The sequence below is a fragment of the Mytilus edulis genome, chromosome 4 (genome assembly GCF_963676685.1).
Source record: "Mytilus edulis chromosome 4, xbMytEdul2.2, whole genome shotgun sequence".
In the NCBI taxonomy this organism is placed as follows: domain Eukaryota; kingdom Metazoa; phylum Mollusca; class Bivalvia; order Mytilida; family Mytilidae; genus Mytilus; species Mytilus edulis.
Window position 1 is genome coordinate 24,686,094 of NC_092347.1, and position 20,133 is coordinate 24,706,226.

General features: G+C 31.8%; 1 protein-coding gene across 1 annotated transcript; it reads left to right on the forward strand.

The window, feature by feature from the left end:
• Window positions 1-234: 234 nt before the first annotated feature.
• On the forward strand, window positions 235-19,962 carry LOC139521760 (46 kDa FK506-binding nuclear protein-like). Its single transcript, XM_071315345.1, has 13 exons — window positions 235-369; window positions 2,823-2,909; window positions 5,283-5,435; window positions 6,028-6,135; window positions 8,387-8,431; window positions 8,781-8,905; window positions 9,372-9,408; window positions 10,374-10,498; window positions 12,176-12,265; window positions 15,824-15,943; window positions 16,521-16,650; window positions 17,168-17,216; window positions 19,031-19,962. The coding sequence occupies exons 1-13, from the start codon at window positions 336-338 to the stop codon at window positions 19,107-19,109; spliced, it is 1,182 nt and encodes a 393-aa protein (XP_071171446.1). The 5' UTR covers window positions 235-335; the 3' UTR covers window positions 19,110-19,962.
• The last annotated feature ends 171 nt before the right edge of the window (window positions 19,963-20,133 follow it).

Genomic DNA, 20,133 nt, shown 5'->3' on the forward strand with positions numbered 1-20,133 from the left:
AGCTTAATAATTTAAATTAACGTCACCTGAGACCTACTATTATCATAGTCTCAGACATCACTGACCGTTTTTAAAGTAGTTCAGTATCATACAGTAAAGTTTTTATTTCATTTATTGTTGAGCTTTTTTATTATTAATTCGAAATTTCAATTATGTTGATCTGACAGACCGTACACTCACAGTCCGACTGTCCGACCGTTTGTGTATGTAAATATTATTGGTAATTTTGCGCACCTTATTTTACGACATACACACCGCCAGTTTACGACATAGGTAGACACACGTGTTTGGATTGTTTACTTACAGCAAAGTTTACTGAAGTTTTTATAAATTTAATGCACATCGAGGAAGCGAAGAATATGTTTTGGGGTACGTAAGATCTGTTCATGTAAAACTTGTACTTGTCCTCTTTCTCAAAAGCATAGATTTTAGTAGTACTCCTGGTAAACAATTTACCTCTTGTTGCTACATTTGTAATTTCCTACAGATTTACTACATATAGTTTTTAGTAACAAATTGAAATGCAAACTATATATCTTAATATTGAGTTTTTAGAGTTATGATGAGAAATTTGAACCAAACTACCAATCATGCTGATGATAATAGAAGGGCACGTGCCACAGGCACTTGTTTCTGTCCATGGGGTAGTCCAAATAATTATGACGTCTTGAAAGGCTATTATAATTTTTTTCTTTGACGCCTTACATCGACGTCATAACGCCAAACTCATATATTCAGTTGGACTTTGAGAAGGAATTTACTGCTTTATTAAAACGTTTAGCTGATTTCTCCTAAAGATGCTTCATTTTAGGTGTATAAAATATATTTTTGAACCAAACTCGGTACATTTTCATTGACCTGAATTTCCGGATAATGTAAAACAATGGTTCCGGAAATTCGGGTTTTACCGAGTTTGGTGTAAAAATTATTTTATAATCTCCTTAAAGGAAATCAGACAAACGTTTTAAAAATTGCAGTCGACATGTTCCCGCCTCGGATGGAATTGTTCCTTATATTATTATTTATGTAGGGATTAATTGGAAATATTTTGCACAAACAAACACATAAAAGGTAAGAATTTTTATATATGCATTTTGTTTTAGCCTTCAATAAAAATTTGATGGCTAAATTGGGTCTCAAAGTTGAGAGCAAAATATGCTCTCAAAGTCCAACCGAAAATGGCGGCTTCAGCATTATGACGTCGATGTAAGGCGTCAAAGAAAAAAATTATAATAGCCTTTCAAGACGTCATAATTATTTGGACTATCCATGGGGGAGAACCATAAATTATCTTAGTATCTATCACTATCACTGTACATTGTATCAAGATATGAGCTCGTAAATTTATACACTGATAGTGGATCTTTCCTTGGTTAGAAAAAAGTGCCTGTGGCACGGGCATAACCAGCCATTTTTATAAGGGGGTTCCCAATCAAGGAGAAAAAAAGGGGGGAGAATTCGGGTCCACTAGCGCCCAATCACGTTTGCGCCAATTCACTTTGGCCCCTTTCACTTTTGCACCCAAAGAACATTCACACCCTACACATTCATGTCCATCATAATTTGTATTGAGTTTTGGTAAGTGAGGGTGGTAAAGGGTTATTTTCGTGCAACATGTTTTGCTATTTTTATTTCAGTGAAAATGGTTCGTTATTCACCTTGTGTCATGAAATCGGTAAAAAGATCAACATGTATTGTTAATTGTTTGTCCATTATGGCAATTTTATTTCACGTTCTTTTGTGCAGATACCCCCTTTTCGCCCCTCTGCTCATTTATTTACAATGTATCTATTTTCCCAATTATTAAGTCTTTGTGACATAATCAAAAGTTATCTTATAAGTAAGAAATCCCCTTGTACATGTATAGATCTAACAGTTCTCAATCCTTAATGCAATATTGTTATTTAACTCTTTAGGAATTATATAATCAATTGTTTTTTGTCTTTTTAAAATTGTAAAGATTTACATCGATTGATTATGTATAACTATATCATTTCTTTTAATGAAATCTAGTGTAAATATGTTAACAAATTCTGAAAATAGGAATTTTGTTTGAAATATATTAGTTATTTATCTTTTATCAGACATGTGTGTTTAACATGTTTAACAAGTTTCTATTTTGTTTGACATACAAGAAAATCAACAGGATGTCCTTTAAAACAGTGGTCAAGGGAAATAACTCTTAACTTAAATTACATCATTGGTACAAAAAATGTAAACTATCTAATAAGTCTGTTGCCTTTGAATAGGAATAACAGTACTGAATTGTTAAGTTGCCACTGTCAATTATGATTTGGAAGTTTCAATTTGTTTTTCTGACAATGTTGAGGGTCATGGTCACTAGTAAAAACTCCATTTTCAACTGTGAAATCCCTAATTGAAGGTGACAACTTTTTAATACAGTAGTATGCGCTGTTTTTCTTTTAATAAATGTACAATTGTAGTTATTCAATATTCCATTTTTTTAAATGTTTAAAGCCAAAAAACACAACATACTCATTATGCTCATATATTTGCTAGCATTCCACAGGGTTAAAAGTTGTGAAATGTTTTTTCTAACAAATGACCAGTACACAAACATGAACAACTATGTTTACTTGTATGGTAATTTAAAAAGAATGTAGCATGTTTAGGAATTTGCCCTCGAACATACTTTGAAATTTATAAGTAAACTTATTATTCTCAAATTGTTACATGACTAGTACTGTATATTCTATTCTGTTGATGACTAGCTATCATTGACTTTTGTTCCAAATCGCAAGTCGCGGGTATGGATGGATACATACATGTATGTAAAATTCGTAACTGGTTTTTTTTTTCAGGAGTTACTTTAGATGGAGGTAAAAGGTACACTCAAACTGTGGAGAGCTCATTCCATCTCTCTATGGCAGCTCTGGAGCCATCAAAAGGTTGGTCATGCAGAAGACTTAAGAAGCACACTTTTCATAATTTAGAGTCTGTGCAACATGATACATGCATGTACAGTATACACATGTATAATTTACATTTGATTGTTGAAAAAACTTGAATTGATATGCAGAAAAGTGTCCAATAAGAATAAGTTATGTTCTTTACTTTAATATAAACTCAGTACATCAAACTGATTGTATTGATAGCAGTTTTAGAGGACATCAAACTGATTGTAGTGATAGCAGTTTCAGAGGACATCAAACTGATTGTATATATATCAGTTTTGGAGGACATCAAACTGATTGTATTGATAGCAGTTTCAGAGGACATCAAACTGATTGTATTGATAGCAGTTTCAGAGGACATCAAACTGATTGTATTGATAGCAGTTTCAGAGGACATCAAACTGATTGTAGTGATAGCAGTTTCAGAGGACATCAAACTGATTGTATTGATAGCAGTTTCAGAGGACATCAAACTGATTGTATTGATAGCAGTTTCAGAGGACATCAAACTGATTGTAGTGATAGCAGTTTCAGAGGACATCAAACTGATTGTATATATATCAGTTTTAGAGGACATCAAACTGATTGTAGTGATAGCAGTTTCAGAGGACATCAAACTGATTGTATATATATCAGTTTTAGAGGACATCAAACTGATTGTATTGATAGCAGTTTCAGAGGACATCAAACTGATTGTAGTGATAGCAGTTTCAGAGGACATCAAACTGATTGTATTGATAGCAGTTTCAGAGGACATCAAACTGATTGTATTGATAGCAGTTTCAGAGGACATCAAACTGATTGTAGTGATAGCAGTTTCAGAGGACATCAAACTGATTGTATATATATCAGTTTTAGAGGACATCAAACTGATTGTAGTGATAACAGTTTTAGAGGACATCAAACTGATTGTATTGATAGCAGTTTTAGAGGACATCAAACTGATTGTATAGATAGCAGTTTTTGAGGACATCAAACTGATTGTATTGATAGCAGTTTCAGAGGACATCAAACTGATTGTATTGATAGCAGTTTCAGAGGACATCAAACTGATTGTTTTGATAGCAGTTTTAGAGGACATCAAACTGATTGTATTGATAGCAGTTTTAGAGGACATCAAACTGATTGTTTTGATAGCAGTTTTTGAGGACATCAAACTGATTGTATTGATAGCAGTTTTTGAGGACATCAAACTGATTGTATTGATAGCAGTTTTAGAGAACATCAAACTGATTGTATTGATAGCAGTTTTTGAGGACATCAAACTGATTGTATTGATAGCAGTTTCAGAGGACATCAAACTGATTGTATTGATAGCAGTTTCAGAGGACATCAAACTGATTGTATTGATAGCAGTTTTTGAGGACATCAATCTGATTGTATTGATAGCAGTTTTTGAGGACATCAAACTGATTGTATTGATAGCAGTTTCAGAGGACATCAAACTGATTGTATTGATAGCAGTTTTAGAGGACATCAAACTGATTGTTTTGATAGCAGTTTTTGAGGACATCAAACTGATTGTATTGATAGCAGTTTTTGAGGACATCAAACTGATTGTATTGATAGCAGTTTTAGAGGACATCAAACTGATTGTATTGATAGCAGTTTTTGAGGACATCAAACTGATTGTATTGATAGCAGTTTTAGAGGACATCAAACTGATTGTTTTGATAGCAGTTTTTGAGGACATCAAACTGATTGTTTTGATAGCAGTTTTTGAGGACATCAAACTGATTGTTTTGATAGCAGTTTCAGAGGACATCAAACTGATTGTTTTGATAGCAGTTTCTGAGGACATCAAACTGATTGTATTGATAGCAGTTTCAGAGGACATCAAACTGATTGTATTGATAGCAGTTTCAGAGGACAGCAAACTGATTGTTTTGATAGCAGTTTCAGAGGACATCAAACTGATTGTATTGATAGCAGTTTTAGAGGACATCAAACTGATTGTATTGATAGCAGTTTCAGAGGACAGCAAACTGATTGTATTGATAGCAGTTTCAGAGGACATCAAACTGATTGTATTGATAGCAGTTTTAGAGGACATGTTAAAGCAGAATAACACATTTTCTGTTTACTTTTGTTTGCCAATTTTATATTAGATTAAGCATCATAGAGAGACTTGTAAAAGATTTTACTAAGAATATTAATTAAACTGTTCAATGTCATAAGTGCAAGTATAGAATATGTAATAAGTTGATAATGATTATCATATCATAGAGGTAAAAATTTGTATTAACTTATTCTGTCACTTTTAGTTTATAAATGCATTATGCATTTTAGGAAAATATCAGGACAGCATCCCAGTCTTATCATTTGCATAGAGATGGCTAAATAACATGATGTGTTTATTTTTTCCAGGTAAATCTGATACCTTGGTATCAATTATGATACAGCATGAGAAGGCTGAATTCATGTTGTGTACCCTACAGCATGGAAAAACTTACCAACAACCATTAGACCTCAACTTCACAGAGGGAGAAGAAGTTACGTTCTTTTTGACTAATGATAAAAGTAAGTTGGTCTATCATGTCTATAGACTTTACTTGAAGGGATTAAACTGGATATTTTGTTCTGATAAAAAATAAGTAACTTTCTTCTTTACTAATGATGAAAAAGTACTAATTGTATTAAGGGGGAGGGGAGGAGGTGGGTGTCAGATGGTACTTTAATTAAAATTTGATGGTTGGTGGTTATTTAAAAAAAAAAAATAATATGCATAGTGGGGTCAAATAAAAAATGCCTTTCTGACACCACCCACCCCCCTTTCCATACATTTATTTATTGAACAGCCCTAAGGGAAAACCAAGTTGCAGGTGCCCTTGAGCCAACATTTTTTAAACTTTAAATGAAAAATGTATCAAAGGTTTACCATATATTGTCATTATCTCAAACAGGAAAAAAATGGTGCAATCAACATTGTAATCACTTCCTCTCCTGCATTTTCTTAAATCAGTTAAATGTAATTTACAGAAAACCCCTTTATATTGGCAGAGTATATGGCTACTTTGTAGCAATCTTGTTATCGTAGAAATATTTCAAATAATCATGATAATATCTTATTTATTAATAATTAGAATGTTGAATATTCAAAATTGTTTTGTAGGTGTAGTACATTTATCTGGATATCTGATGGAAGATGATCAGTATCCAGATGACTTTGGAGAGAGCATGATGGACGAGTCATCTGAAGAAGAATCTGATGAAGATGAAGGTAGTTATTAACTCCCCTCAAACACCCTTTCTTTATTTTTAAGTTGAGGGTTATTGTGTCATACTATATTTTTATTTTTTTAACTGACCAACAGACGAGATTTAAATGACCAGCTGGAACTGGCTAGTATCATTGCATATAGCTAGGGTTAAGGTAGATTTAAAAAAAATCATTTTCAATATTCTTGATATTAAAAATTTCTGATCGAGTAGATTTTAAAAATCTATGTATAAACTATAATGAAGTATTAACATTTACAACGTGATACTGAATTTGTCAAATAAGTGCTTAAATGGCTAATTGATTTCTTACTTTATTACATGAAATGATGAAATGTCTATAGTCTAGATATTTTAATCATTTATTTATTTTTATGCCCCACCTACGATAGTAGAGGGGCATTATGTTTTCTGGTCTGTGTGTCCTTCCGTCTGTGCGTCCTTCCATCTGTGCGTCCTTCCGTCTGTCCTTCTGTCTGTTCGTCCGTCCGTCCCATTTCAGGTTAAAGTTTTTTTTTGAAGAAGCTAAAGTCCAATCAACTTGAAACTTAGTACACATGTTCCTTATGATATGATCTTTCTTATTTTAAAACCAAATTAGACTTTTGACCCCAATTTCACGGTCCACTGAACATAGAATATGAAAGTGCGAGTTTCAGGTTAAAGTATTTGGTCAAGGTAGTTTTTGATGAAGTTGAAGTCCGTTCAACTTTAAACTTAGTACCCATGTTCTTTATGATATGATCTTTATAATTTTTAAACCAAATTAGACTTTTGACCCCATTTTCATGGTCCACTGAACATAGAAATTAAAAGTGTGAGTTTCAGGTTAAAGTTTTTGGTCAAGGTAGTTTTCAATGAAGTTAAAGTCCAATCAACTTGAAACTCAGTACACATGTTCCCTTTTGGTTGATCTTTTTACTTTTAAGGCCAAATTAGATTTTTTACCTAACTTCACGGTCCATTGAACATGGAAAATGATAATGCGAGTGGGGCATCCGTGTACTTTGGACACATTCTTGTTTGGGAGAGGTTTATTAATTTACCCCCTTTTTATACGCCCGTCAAAATTTTGACGGGACGTATTATGGTATACAAATGTCCGGTGTCTGCTGTCTGTCTGTCCGTCCGTCTGTCCGGCGTAAACATGTCGCACCGTAATTTGAGAACGACTTATCCAAATTTCATGAAACTTAATATATTTGTTTCTTATGATGGTCAAATGATCTGTATACTTTTTGGTGAAAATAAGATTTAAACTTTTTGAGTTACAGCACTTTATGACTAAAACAGGGGTGTGTTTTTTTCCCATGTCGCACTGTATCTCAATAACGATTCTTGATTATGACTTAAAACTTTAAACACTTCTTAGTTATATTAATCTCAATATCTGTATACTTTTTGGTGATGATTCAAAATTTCATTTTTGAGTTATTGAGTATTTTATAAAAAAGGGGGAGGTTTTTTTTACATGACGCGCCATATCTCAAAAACTATTTATGATTATTGCTTAAAACTTTACACATGTCTTTGTTATATTAATCTCAATATCTGTATACTTTTTGGTGATGATTCAAAATTTCATTTTTGAGTTATTAGTATTTTTTTAAAAAGGGGGAGGTTTTTTTTTACATGTTGTGCCATATCTCAAAAACAATTTATGATTATTGCTTAAAACTTTACACACTTCTTTGTTCTATTAATCTAAAGATCTGTATACTTTTTGGTGATTATTCAAAATTTTATTTTTGAGTTATTGAGTATTTTGTAAAACAGGGGAGGGTTTTTTACATGTTGCGCCGTATCTCAAAAATAAGTTATGATTATTGCTTAAAACTTTACACACTTCTTTGATATATTAATCTAAAGATCTGTATACTTTTTGGTTTTGATTCAAAATTTTATTTTGGTAATATTTAGTTTTTGTAAAAAAAAAACAGGGTGGGGGGTTTCACATGTCCCGCCGTGTCTCTAAAACAATATATGGTTATTGCTTAAAACTTTCTCATAAACTATTTATGATTATTGCATAAGACTTCCACATAAGACGTCGGGCGTATCATGCGCTCATGGCGCAGCTGTTTATTTGAACTATGCTTCCATATACATGTACTATGTATATTGAAAGTCAAATATTCCTTCCTAACAGATTGAAATTGTGTTCAATGACATTACATTATTTTGTTGAACATGATGAAGATGACACATTATTTGCCATTAATGGTTTATCTATATTTTGTTGTTTATTGCAGCTCCATCATTAGTGAGTGATGACGACGAGGGACAGAAAGTACCAGGTATAAACTTCATTACTTACTGTTTTGTGGAAAATTGTTATACATCATCAATTCGAAAAAGAAGAGAAAATGTCAGCGTTAAAATTATAGCCAGTTTTGTCTGTACCAATGCAAAATGTCTATATTTTTAAAGGCATCAGTTAATAGGAAGACACATGCTTTCCTTCTAAAACATGTCGTCCTAACTAAAGCTGACCAGTCTTTACTCCTACATGTACATAAAATGTACAGTTGAATATAGCCTTCTTGATTGAGAATGAGCAAATGCCAATTTAAAAATCACAGCTTAATAATCAATGTAGATCATAGTAAAAAACTTTTTTTACATGTTATTTATTGTTTTGTTTAGGTGGGAAAAAGAGAAAGAAAGAAAAGTTGAAGGCAGTGAAAAAGAAGAAGATGAAAATGGTAGATTCAGATGACGAAGATGATGATGATGATGACGATTTTGATATTGAAGACCACTTCGCTGATGTAAGATGAATTAAATAAGCGGCAACAATATAACTGACCATTTATTCACTATTTTGAAACAGTTGTGATTGTACATTTTTAAGTCAACACTTGCAAAGATAAAAAAAAAAAAGTTTCAAGTAAACTGCTAATTGGCATGTATATCTTAATACATTTAAAAAAAACATTTTGTTAGAAAACTATATATCCTTGCTGTTTAAATAAATATTAACCTTCTAAATGGTGGCAAAATGGGGGAAGTGCAAATTTTATATATATTTTGGTTTCTCCTGTAGCAATTACATTGACACACTGTGTCTTGAAAGATCAGCAATTCAAGATCTTCAAAAATGTCAATTTGACCAAAACCATTGGATAACTTTAAATATGAGTTATTGACCTTTAATGATGATGTCTCCCATCCCATTCTAAAACCACCCTTGTTTGATTGTTTTTATGTTTATCTAATGATTTTTTTTTTATTTAGTTTATTGATGACGAAGCTGGTGAGGGATCAGACGAAGGTGAGATATTTTCAATTATTATACTAACTTTACCAATGATCTATATAAATAAGAAAATGTGGTATGATTTTCAATGAGACAACTCTCCACAAGAGACAATGTTCTCCTATGCTGTAAAGTGAGGCAATGGTGATGCCTTCAAGCCATTATTAACACCTAAAAATGTTACTATTGGGGCAATTTTAAATGTGTACTTATGAGATATTATTTATATATATGGTATACAGTTTTAGTAATATAACATTAATATGGAGAAATTGTATAATCTACATAAACTTAAACAGTACACTTGTTCATAATTATGATGTGAACTTTGAAAATGATATACCAAATTAGAATTTTGACACAGGTTTTTGCTGTACAGTACATTCCAATATCCATGTTTTGAATGCTTAGAAGGATATTAATGATAATGATGATCCTTGGTGTTATTGTTCACAACGATCAGTATGTGATTTGATTTGATTATCAAGGTTGGCATGTCTAAATGCCATTTGCCAGGTCAAGATCGCAATCATTGAATTTCACATCCCGATTTTTTAGATATACTAATAAATTTAATATTAATATGCACCTATTTTGTAAATTACTAATATGTTAAAGACAACTAAATGGGTTGTTCCTTGTTTTGGTTTTCTTGTTAAGAATACATTGTTTTCCCTCTAGGTGTCTTCTAGTTATTAGTGTCATTGGGTTGCTGTCTAAATTAACATTCACCCACAAACTATCCTTGTATTTGTATGTTTTTGAAGTTGTATACCATGGATTCATTTTATAGTACTTGGGATACCAATTTTTGGTGGATTTCAGGTATAAAGGAACCAGTAAACAAGTTCAAAAGTTCAACTAAGTTCAAATTTCTGTAGGATTGTATGCAGATTTTGGCAAATTAAGAAACTACTAATAGCCCCTATCCAGGAAAATAAACGAATTCACAGTATTTTAAAGATTGTAAATATTTTCAGATGATGAGGAAGAAGATGAAGATGATGATGAAATATTGAAACTAAAGAAAAAACCAACACCTCAGAAGAAAAAACAGAAAGACACACCTCAGAAAATGAACCAAGTGAAACAGGAAACCCAAACTGTAAGCATAAATGGGTTGAATGAGTATATTATTGATTGTAAAGTTAACATATTGCTTATGAATATTTTCAGAAATCATTTTGATTGGATACCATACAGTGTTCCAGCTAGGTTTTCAAAAGGGCAGGGTGCCAATCCTGAAAAAGGGCATTTAACGCGCGATATGATAATATGAAAAGGGCATATTTTAATAAAAGATGTTAATCAAACATTTGTGTTTATTTGTTGAATCACAGGTTATACAAGAACAACATCTTTAGCCCATATAGAACTCTATCTTTCTACTTTTAAGGCTGAAAAACTTGTCAAGCAGCTTGTCACACAAGTTTTTTTATCATTGCTTGGCACAGTTGAACTTTATATGCAGTATGTTTTGAAAGGAGATCTGTTTCATACTGTTTCTATGGTCTACCACATTTTACCAGTTTCACCTTTCTACCCCTGCTGTGCGTGATGGCAATACAGCACAAAACAGCTGTGCTCAGTAAATTCACAATTTTAGGATATAAAGCAACAGTGAAAAATAGTATCAAAAATAAAGAATACAGAAAAAGATGACCAAGGCACTCTACCAACACTGCTACTAAGACCCTCTTTAACTTTTCCCATAACTCAAAATAAATACCTAAACATATATATTCTTAAGCAAGAAGTATGGAGACACATTTTAGAATATGTAAATGGGTTACTCAATGCTAGGAAAAAAATCAGATTGAGTTATCTTTCTTTATTCGGGTGTGCTCCTTCTTTGGAGGATTATAAACAGTACGTAAATATGATCACAATATGGCGGCCGATTTTGTTATTTTCGTATCAAAAATGAAGGCAGTCAATGACAAATACGTCTGAATTTTCTGTTTATTTTACAGAAAACAAGTAAAACAATGTCTTCAACGAGTTTATAATGGTTTTCCAACTTTCTGTCATTACGTTTCTTCCATGAAACTACGGTAAACATCGCAAATTGTGCCCAAGTTGTTGTATGCACATTTCTTCAAAGATAATTGCCGACTGACCGATTCTTTTGAACGAATTAATGTTGATGATCATTAATGACTCATCCGATAAACGGATTACCTATAACAACAGATTATGACACCAGTTGTAACCATTGATTAGCTTGGGGTGGTAAACAAAGTCATAATCTTTTCCCCAGGTAAAATTTAGTAATTAGCGTATCATATCAATACGCAAATTAATATGCAATCGATCTTCAAAAAAGGCAGGGCGCCACTCGGAAAAGGGCGGGCACCGCGCCCTCTGAAAACGGCCTAACTGGAACACTGCCGTACAATGATGTTATATTTGTAATTTCAAATCATACCCTGCATTTAAGGAAGACATTTTTTACATGTTGATAGTATTATAAATTGGACAAAGAGGATTATAAGTAACAGTCAGATAATTGCTCCGTCTGCTATTACATCTAAATATCTAATAAGTTCATTCTAAATGACTAGGGTCTGTCTTCCATAAATTTTGCATGCCTTATCAATATTGCTTTACAAGGTCAAATAAGAACTCAGCTTGCAAGTATTGTGTTAGTTTACAAGGACATTTTTATATTTGATAATGAAAGGTAAAATCTTTTATTATTACCAGACAAATCAGGGATATAATTTTCAACATGTATATTTAAGCTGAATAGTTATTTTCAAAAATCTTTTCTTTTTTTCAGCCAAAGAAAACAGAAAATGATTCACAAGAAGGAGAAGGAAAAAAGAAGAAGAAGAAGAAGAAAAAGAAAAACAAGAACAAAGATGAACAGGTTAATTTTAGTTTTTTGTAATGCTCAAAATGAACAAGTCAGGTTTATCTTCTCAACATAATAAAGGTACAAAGGATAGGTACATGGTAAAAGGAGATGGCCAAATAATTTCAAACATGTAGATAACATTTGTCTGATTTTATTTTCATATGACATTCACATATACAGGTGACTTGGGTGCATTTGAATAAATTTGACAACATAATTATCTACAGACTGAAAATGTGTAACTCAATGTCAGAAATGCACTTTTTATGTCTTTAAATTTTTCTCAAGTTATAAAATAACAAAATATTTTTCTGTTGTGTTTAAAACTCTGTTAAAGTCTTTTTGCGAAATTGCCTTTGTATAATCAAAATTAACCATACTAGATTGATTCGAAATCTAGGTTAACTTGTGTTCATTTCTAAGACCCCTAAAAAACATATTCCTTTTATTAATCCAGACTTAAAAATGTGTGAAAATAACATTTTCAAATTCTCCCTAACATATTAAAGATCTATATTTTGCTAGTGTGCTGGAAACAAATCATTAACCGCAACTTGTATGAAAAAAAAAGCATTAGGATATTGTACTGACAAGTTTCCAGACTTGCCACAGGTACATGAAAATGTGTCAGAGTTTAAGTAATTATACCGAGGTCTCAAACCATAACCCTGTTGGTTCATTCTCATTTATCCAACTTTTTAAAATTATAGGTAGTACAGGTAAAAAAAAAAGTTGGATAGATGAGATCAAAGGTAATTAAGAACAAAGGGTTTTTCAATTAGAGTTTGGGTTAAATGACAGGTAAAAAATAAGACTGAAAATTATACCAGGATTAAATTTTCTGTAGTATTATTTAGCATAGCATATTAAAATGTGCAACTGACATTAATTTTAGTTAATGTAATGTAAATCATTTGAAAGTATTTTAAAGTTTTTTAACCGTTAATAAATGGGAATTGGACAGAAAACTATGAGTTGCACTTTTATTCATGAAGAGATTTGTCAATGAGATAGAGCTTGTTTTGTGTAATAGATCCTTTTCGTTCATTTGTTTTCTGTTCTTCTGACCAAATGATCCAAATGGGACAAAATATAAGTTGATTACGTATTACTTCACAAAGACTGAACTGAACAAAATTCACACAACATATATATTTATAAACAAAAGCAAAAGCAATTCAAGCACAATGGTTATAAAATGTAATTAGAGGAAAAACAAATGTGTGGATAGGCTGATAGAACACAGTGCGTTGTCATAGAAGGGGATAAGTCTGACTTCATAAATGTTGCGTCCGGAGTCCCACAGGGATCTGTACTAGGACCAAGCCTCTTCCTCTTTTACATCAATGACATGCCGGAAGACGTTTCATCAACAGTGAGGCTATTTGCAGATGACACCATTGCGTACCTCACTGTATCATCAGAAAGCAACATCCTACAAGAAGACCTAAATAAGCTAGCAATATGGGAAGAAAAATGGATGATGCAGTTCCATCCTGACAAATGTGTTCTTCTGCCAAATATCTAGGAGTCACCAGAACATCTGATCTAAAGTGGGGTGCTCATAAAAATAACATCTGTCCGAAAGCGAATAGGACAATAGGATTCCTAAAATGATATCTAAACATAGCTAACAGTGAGATCAAGGAAAAGGCATTTACAGTTTTAGTAAGACCAACAGTTGAATATGCGAGTTCATTTTGGGATCCTCACCTACAAAAAGACAAGCATAAACTATTTAGGATTTCATTTAAATGTTTAACAGTATTTCGTTTTTTATTATTTTTTAAACTTATATAAAACTTATATTGGTAAATCTTTCAATATATTTTTCTTTTAAAGATTTTAAATAGGATTTCATAAAAAGGTTTAATAGTATTTCATTTCTTTTCGTTTACAAAACATCAAAATGAACTTTTATTGGCATACAAAAATCAAATAAAATAAAAATTCATTTCTAATTTGTCTTACAAAAAGTAATATTGGCAAACAAATCTAATAAAGAAGATAAATAAAAACATTATTTTTTTTAAGAAAACACATTAATTTCTTTTTTGTACTGTAATGTTACCAATTGACTGGTTGTTGTATTTTTTTTTCTATTCTATTATTTTCACCATTAGAATATATGTTTTGTATCACATGTATTTGTCTGCCTCTTGTTTAAGTGTAAAACTGTCATGAGAGTTTAAAGAAAGTGCATTGTACAGATTTGTACTTCCTATGTTCCTACACTCTAACAAGTAATGTTACATTGTAAGTTGAATCAGGTATAATTCCATTTTTTCTATAAATGAACAAATCATATACTTAAAAGAAAAAGAAAATAAAAAAATGGGGTCACTGTTCTGACGCTCACACTCTGGCTTCAAAGATATATAAAATCTCAAATGAGGAAATGTTGATGCTGACGATAAACTAATACAATCAGACAGATTATTAAGATATGTGAATTCTCACTCTTTCCAAATACCATCATGCAAGACCAGCACCAGGAAAGAGTCTTGACTCGTTCAAGAGCCTACTGCATTCACATTATATTTCAAGTCCCATGTTTTTATTTGTACCATGTATAAATATTATATACAGCACAACATTTTTCTTTTTTGTTTAAATCATTTTTGGACTTGTTAAGTTTGCAAGCGCACACTAAACAGTAACAGGATAGTCATCCTAATGACAGTGGTCACTTAGTGGTAGAAGTAGAAGTAGTTTCATAAAATGTTTATATAAAGATATTACTGATTTGTGGGTTTCTTCTGTATAAATGATGAAACATTTATTTACTATTTAAAGTATACTAAATTTTAATTAAAAGTAAAATGTAACAAGTGTACTATCGCCTATTATATATATATATATATATATATATTTTAAATAATATAAAAACATACAGGAACAAATTTACTGTCAAATTTTAGAAAGACACCTTATTATTACTAAACAAACAACCCAATAATTAACAAAAATAAAAAGTTGGCTAAATGAGAATACCTTATTTTAAAAAGTTGGATAAATGGGAAGACACCACCCTGTTCGCCTGGGTTGCCCAGTGTAAATGAGGTCTTGTAACTGCCAAACTTTGTCTGTCTCTCAGATAGACTTTGTTTATAAAACTGATGTCAAAGTTTTCATGGCTTTTATATAAGGGAACGACTTTATATTTGGTCTGAAAGTTAATTATGTTGAGTTGTAGCCTCCCTTTTCATTACATAAATGAAAGTTTTTTATTCAAGTCCAATATAATAGATAGCGTAAACTGTAAAACACAAAATAAATCATACTTTATTACATAATGCTAATAGTTAGACTGTAAGCTAAAAGTACTGTGGATTCATTATTATTTGTTGGATACCAAATTTCGTGGGTACTGGTGAACCACAAAATTGTTGTATATTTATGACATTAACATATACAGGTGACTTGGGTGCATTTGAAAAAATTGGACATCAGTAAAAAGTTATTTGATTTAAGTCATATTTATCCTTGGAGTCTCTTTTTCTGTATAATTACTTTCACCATTGTTTGTATTTATATCTTAATATCTGTTATATTTTTGTTTTATTTTAGACAAATTCTACAGAAACACCAAATAAAAAAGAACAGCCCAAAAAACAAGTATTGGCAGGGGGGATTGTCTCTGAAGAATTAAAAGTAGGGCATGGTCCAGTAGCTCAACCTGGTAAAATGGTGAGTATTGAGGGATGAAGGCAAGATACACATTATGTCATCTAGTTACATAGCAGGGGGAGATAATAACAATGCCATTTTTATCACGACTTTGATAATAGGCAAATAGGCATACACAGTTGACAGAAAATTACACTGACATCATCAGATCAGCTTTTCAAAGTTAAAAGCACATTGCACCAAAAACGGAAATATCTGTTGAAAGTTGTGGTATTTTTTTCTTTGGCAAAGTACTAAATTATGGAATGTTGCCTAAACATGCCAAATTCAAACTCAGATATCTGAAAAACTAAAAAAAAAAAGTCTTGACGGTACCGTTTCTTTACTAAGCACATATCAAAATTGACTAATTCAAAATATCAATATGAAATCAATGTTACATCTCTTTATAGTAATTATAGTTACAGAGTCAAATATTGCTTGTTATATTTGAAGTTGAGAATAAATAGATAGAAAACTTACCAAACCAGAATTGCAAGTGCATGGTCACACATTGGTTTTTAAATTTGACAAATCTTTCTGCTACTCTAATGTTTTAAGCTTAACTATGTCAATATCTGATTTGATATCATTTTAGGTACATGTTTATTACACTGGAAAACTTCAAAAGACAGGTCAACAATTTGATTCCTGCCAAGGGGGCAAACCTTTCCGATTCAGACTTGGTAAAGGAGAAGTAATAAAAGGCTGGGATGTAGGTGTAAGTGGTAAGTATACTTACTTGACATTCTTATAATGAGTGCAAATAACAGGATTAGGTTGAGATATATCAGGTATCTGAGACAGCATGGAAAGTAAGCAGCATTCTGATTTTTCTCTGTTTTTATGAAAGGCAGATACTCATATTTGCTGGATTAACATCTCATGCTGATGTACATTAACCTTATGTCCACTTGTTTATTATTCAGTGACAATTTCAATTCTTTTGAGGAAGAAACAAATGATACTATTTTTATTTCATTTAAATGATGGATTAGTTTTTGATGAAGTAAATGTGTGGTTTTATTGAATTTGAAAAACATTCATCGAGGCTGAGCTTGAAGTTTTCCTTAAATGTCTAATAATAAGTGGTTAACACTTTGCATAACATCAATGTAATTCCCTGTTATAACATTGTTCCTAGAAGTATTCACACTTAAATTAAAATTCTATACAAGTGAAGCTTTTAATTCAGACTTTATGTAAAAAAGCAAGTTGGGATTTTGAATCTATATTTTGTTTCAGGAATGAAGGTTGGAGGCAAGAGAAAACTAGTGATACCATCTCAACAAGGGTAAGATCAAATATCGGAGCTTTTCATGAAAAAAAATACATAATTACTATTTGTGCATGAATTGTAAAATTAGACATTTTATTCTATTCAAAAAATAAAAATGTATTATTTATTATCTTTGATTCTAGCTGAATAGGCATACATACTTCACCATTTCTATTAGAGACACAAGTACAGTGGAACAAAAAATGGATAGTGTTCAGAAAAAAAATAAGTAGATGGAGCATGATTGCCAATGAGACAACAATCCAACAGAGTCCATATGAGGTGGTATGGTCACAGTACGGCCTACAACAAGCAATGCACTCTTTCAGCAGTGTTCCAGCTAGGTTTTCAAAAGGGCAGGGTGCCAATCCTGAAAAAGGGCATTTAACGCGCGATATGATAATATGAAAAGGGCATATTTTAATAAAAGATGTTAATCAAACATTTGTGTTTATTCGTTGAATCACAGGTTATACAAGAACAACATCTTTAGCCCATATAGAACTCTATCTTTCTACTTTTAAGGCTGAAAAACTTGTCAAGCAGCTTGTCACACAAGTTTTTTTTTATCATTGCTTGGCACAGTTGAACTTGAAGGAGATCTGTTTCATACTGTTTCTATGGTCTACCACATTTTACCAGTTTCACCTTTCTACCCCTGCTGTGCTTGATGGCAATACAGCACAAAACAGCTGTGCTCAGTAAATTCACAATTTTAGGATATAAAGCAACAGTGAAAAATAGTATCAAAAATAAAGAATACAGAAAAAGATGACCAAGGCACCCTACCAACACTGCTACTAAGACCCTCTTTAACTTTTCCCATAACTCAAAATAAATACCTAAACATATATATTCTTAAGCAAGAAGTATGGAGACACATTTTAGAATATGTAAATGGGTTACTCAATGCTAGGAAAAAAATCAGATTGAGTTATCTTTCTTTATTCGGGTGTGCTCCTTCTTTGGAGGATTATAAACAGTACGTAAATATGATGTAAATATGATCACAATATGGCGGCCGATTTTGTTATTTTCGTATCAAAAATTAAGGCAGTCAATGACAAATACGTCTGAATTTTCTGTTTATTTTACAGAAAACAAGTAAAACAATGTCTTCAACGAGTTTATAATGGTTTCCCAACTTTCTGTCATTACGTTTCTTCCATGAAACTACGGTAAACATCGCAAATTGTGCCCAAGTTGTTGTATGCACATTTCTTCAAAGATAATTGCCGACTGACCGATTCTATTTGAACGAATTAATGTTGATGATCATTAATGACCCATCTGATAAACGGATTACCTATAACAACAGATTATGACACCAGTTGTAACCATTGATTAGCTTGGGGTGGTAAACAAAGTCATAATCTTTTCCCCAGGTAAAATTTAGTAATTAGCGTATCATATCAATACGCAAATTAATATGCAATCCATCTTCAAAAAAGGCAGGGCGCCCTGGAAACTGTAAAAAGGGCACAGGGCGCCACTCGGAAAAGGGCGGGCGCCGCGCCCTCTGAAAACGGCCTAGCTGGAACACTGTTCAGTATAGTCAGCTATGAAAGGCAAACTAGAAACAAGGCAGATAGAAAATCAAAGGCAAGATTAATGACAAAACAGTAAATGAGGTCAATCACATAGCTGTTTTTCAATTAACAATTGTTAATTGGTTCATGATAGGGAAAAAGTTTTTATTTTATCAAATGACTTGTATGATGCTTTTTGTACATATGAACACTTTCAAAGAAAGCATTATGATGCAAAGTAAAATAATTATGAATTGCTTATAAATTTGTAAATGTTAACCATTTTGATCTTGTTTCTAGGTATGGTAACCAGAGACAGGGACCCATTCCACCAGGCAGTACATTAATGTTTGAAGTTGAATTAAAGTCGGTCAGCTGAAACTTACAGAATTGTGTACATGCAGAATGTGTTCAAAGATAATATGATACATTGTTAAGTTTGACACTGGGCATTAATTGCTCTAATTGATGTAAAAGTGAAAGTAATACCGTTTTACCTTGAGCAAGTCTGTGTGAATGAATGGTTATGTTGGTAAACATTTGTTTACTCCTGTATGACACCAAAGTTTTAACATAAGTTCTTTCTGGATGATGATTTTTAAATGTGAAGTAATTTTAGTATTTTATTGATATTTTTATGTTGCATGATGGCTCAAATGGAAGAAATGTATAATAATACTGTCATCACTAAATACATATCTTGTTTTGTCATTCTCATTATTTTTTAAACCTTTTTTTTTTGCCATTTTTGAATTAATATGTAAAGGACCTTAAGCTGTATTCTGAAATAATAATGCACCGTCCAAAGTGACAAGCAGACCCTTTTCATAATATATAATTGGAAATATTGCTTGAATTAGTCATCATGTAAAAATTCTGGTATTTCTGTATTAAGTCTGAATATTAGTTTACAAGATCAGAGACATACTCCAATAAGTTCATTTTGATTGTTCTATTGTTGGTCAAGGTTCAACTTTTATTATTTCAATAAAACAGATTAGCAGTCTTAATCTCTGGGAAAATTTATTTTCAGCTGAGAGGAAAACAGCATCAACAGTTGTATAAGTAAAGTTTGTGCCAGGTCAAAATCATGAGAGAATGTCTCTTTTGTAACAGTCAATGGTTAGTTGGTGTGTGGTGCTATTATGAATATCTTATTTTAAAATGTTTTGATGTATGCTACAGATATCTTTTCTTCTGATTTTATTACATATTAAATAATGAATATTTTATTTAGAGTTATTGTTTTATATAACATGTTTAAAGCCAGGAAGTTACAACTGTTAGAAAAAAAGAGCCTTTGAAATCAGTGTAGATCCATCTGCAATGGTAGTTTTTAAGTCTTTTTTTCTTTCTTTTTTTATGACCTGCCAATGATTACATAAGGCACATTATTCAATGTT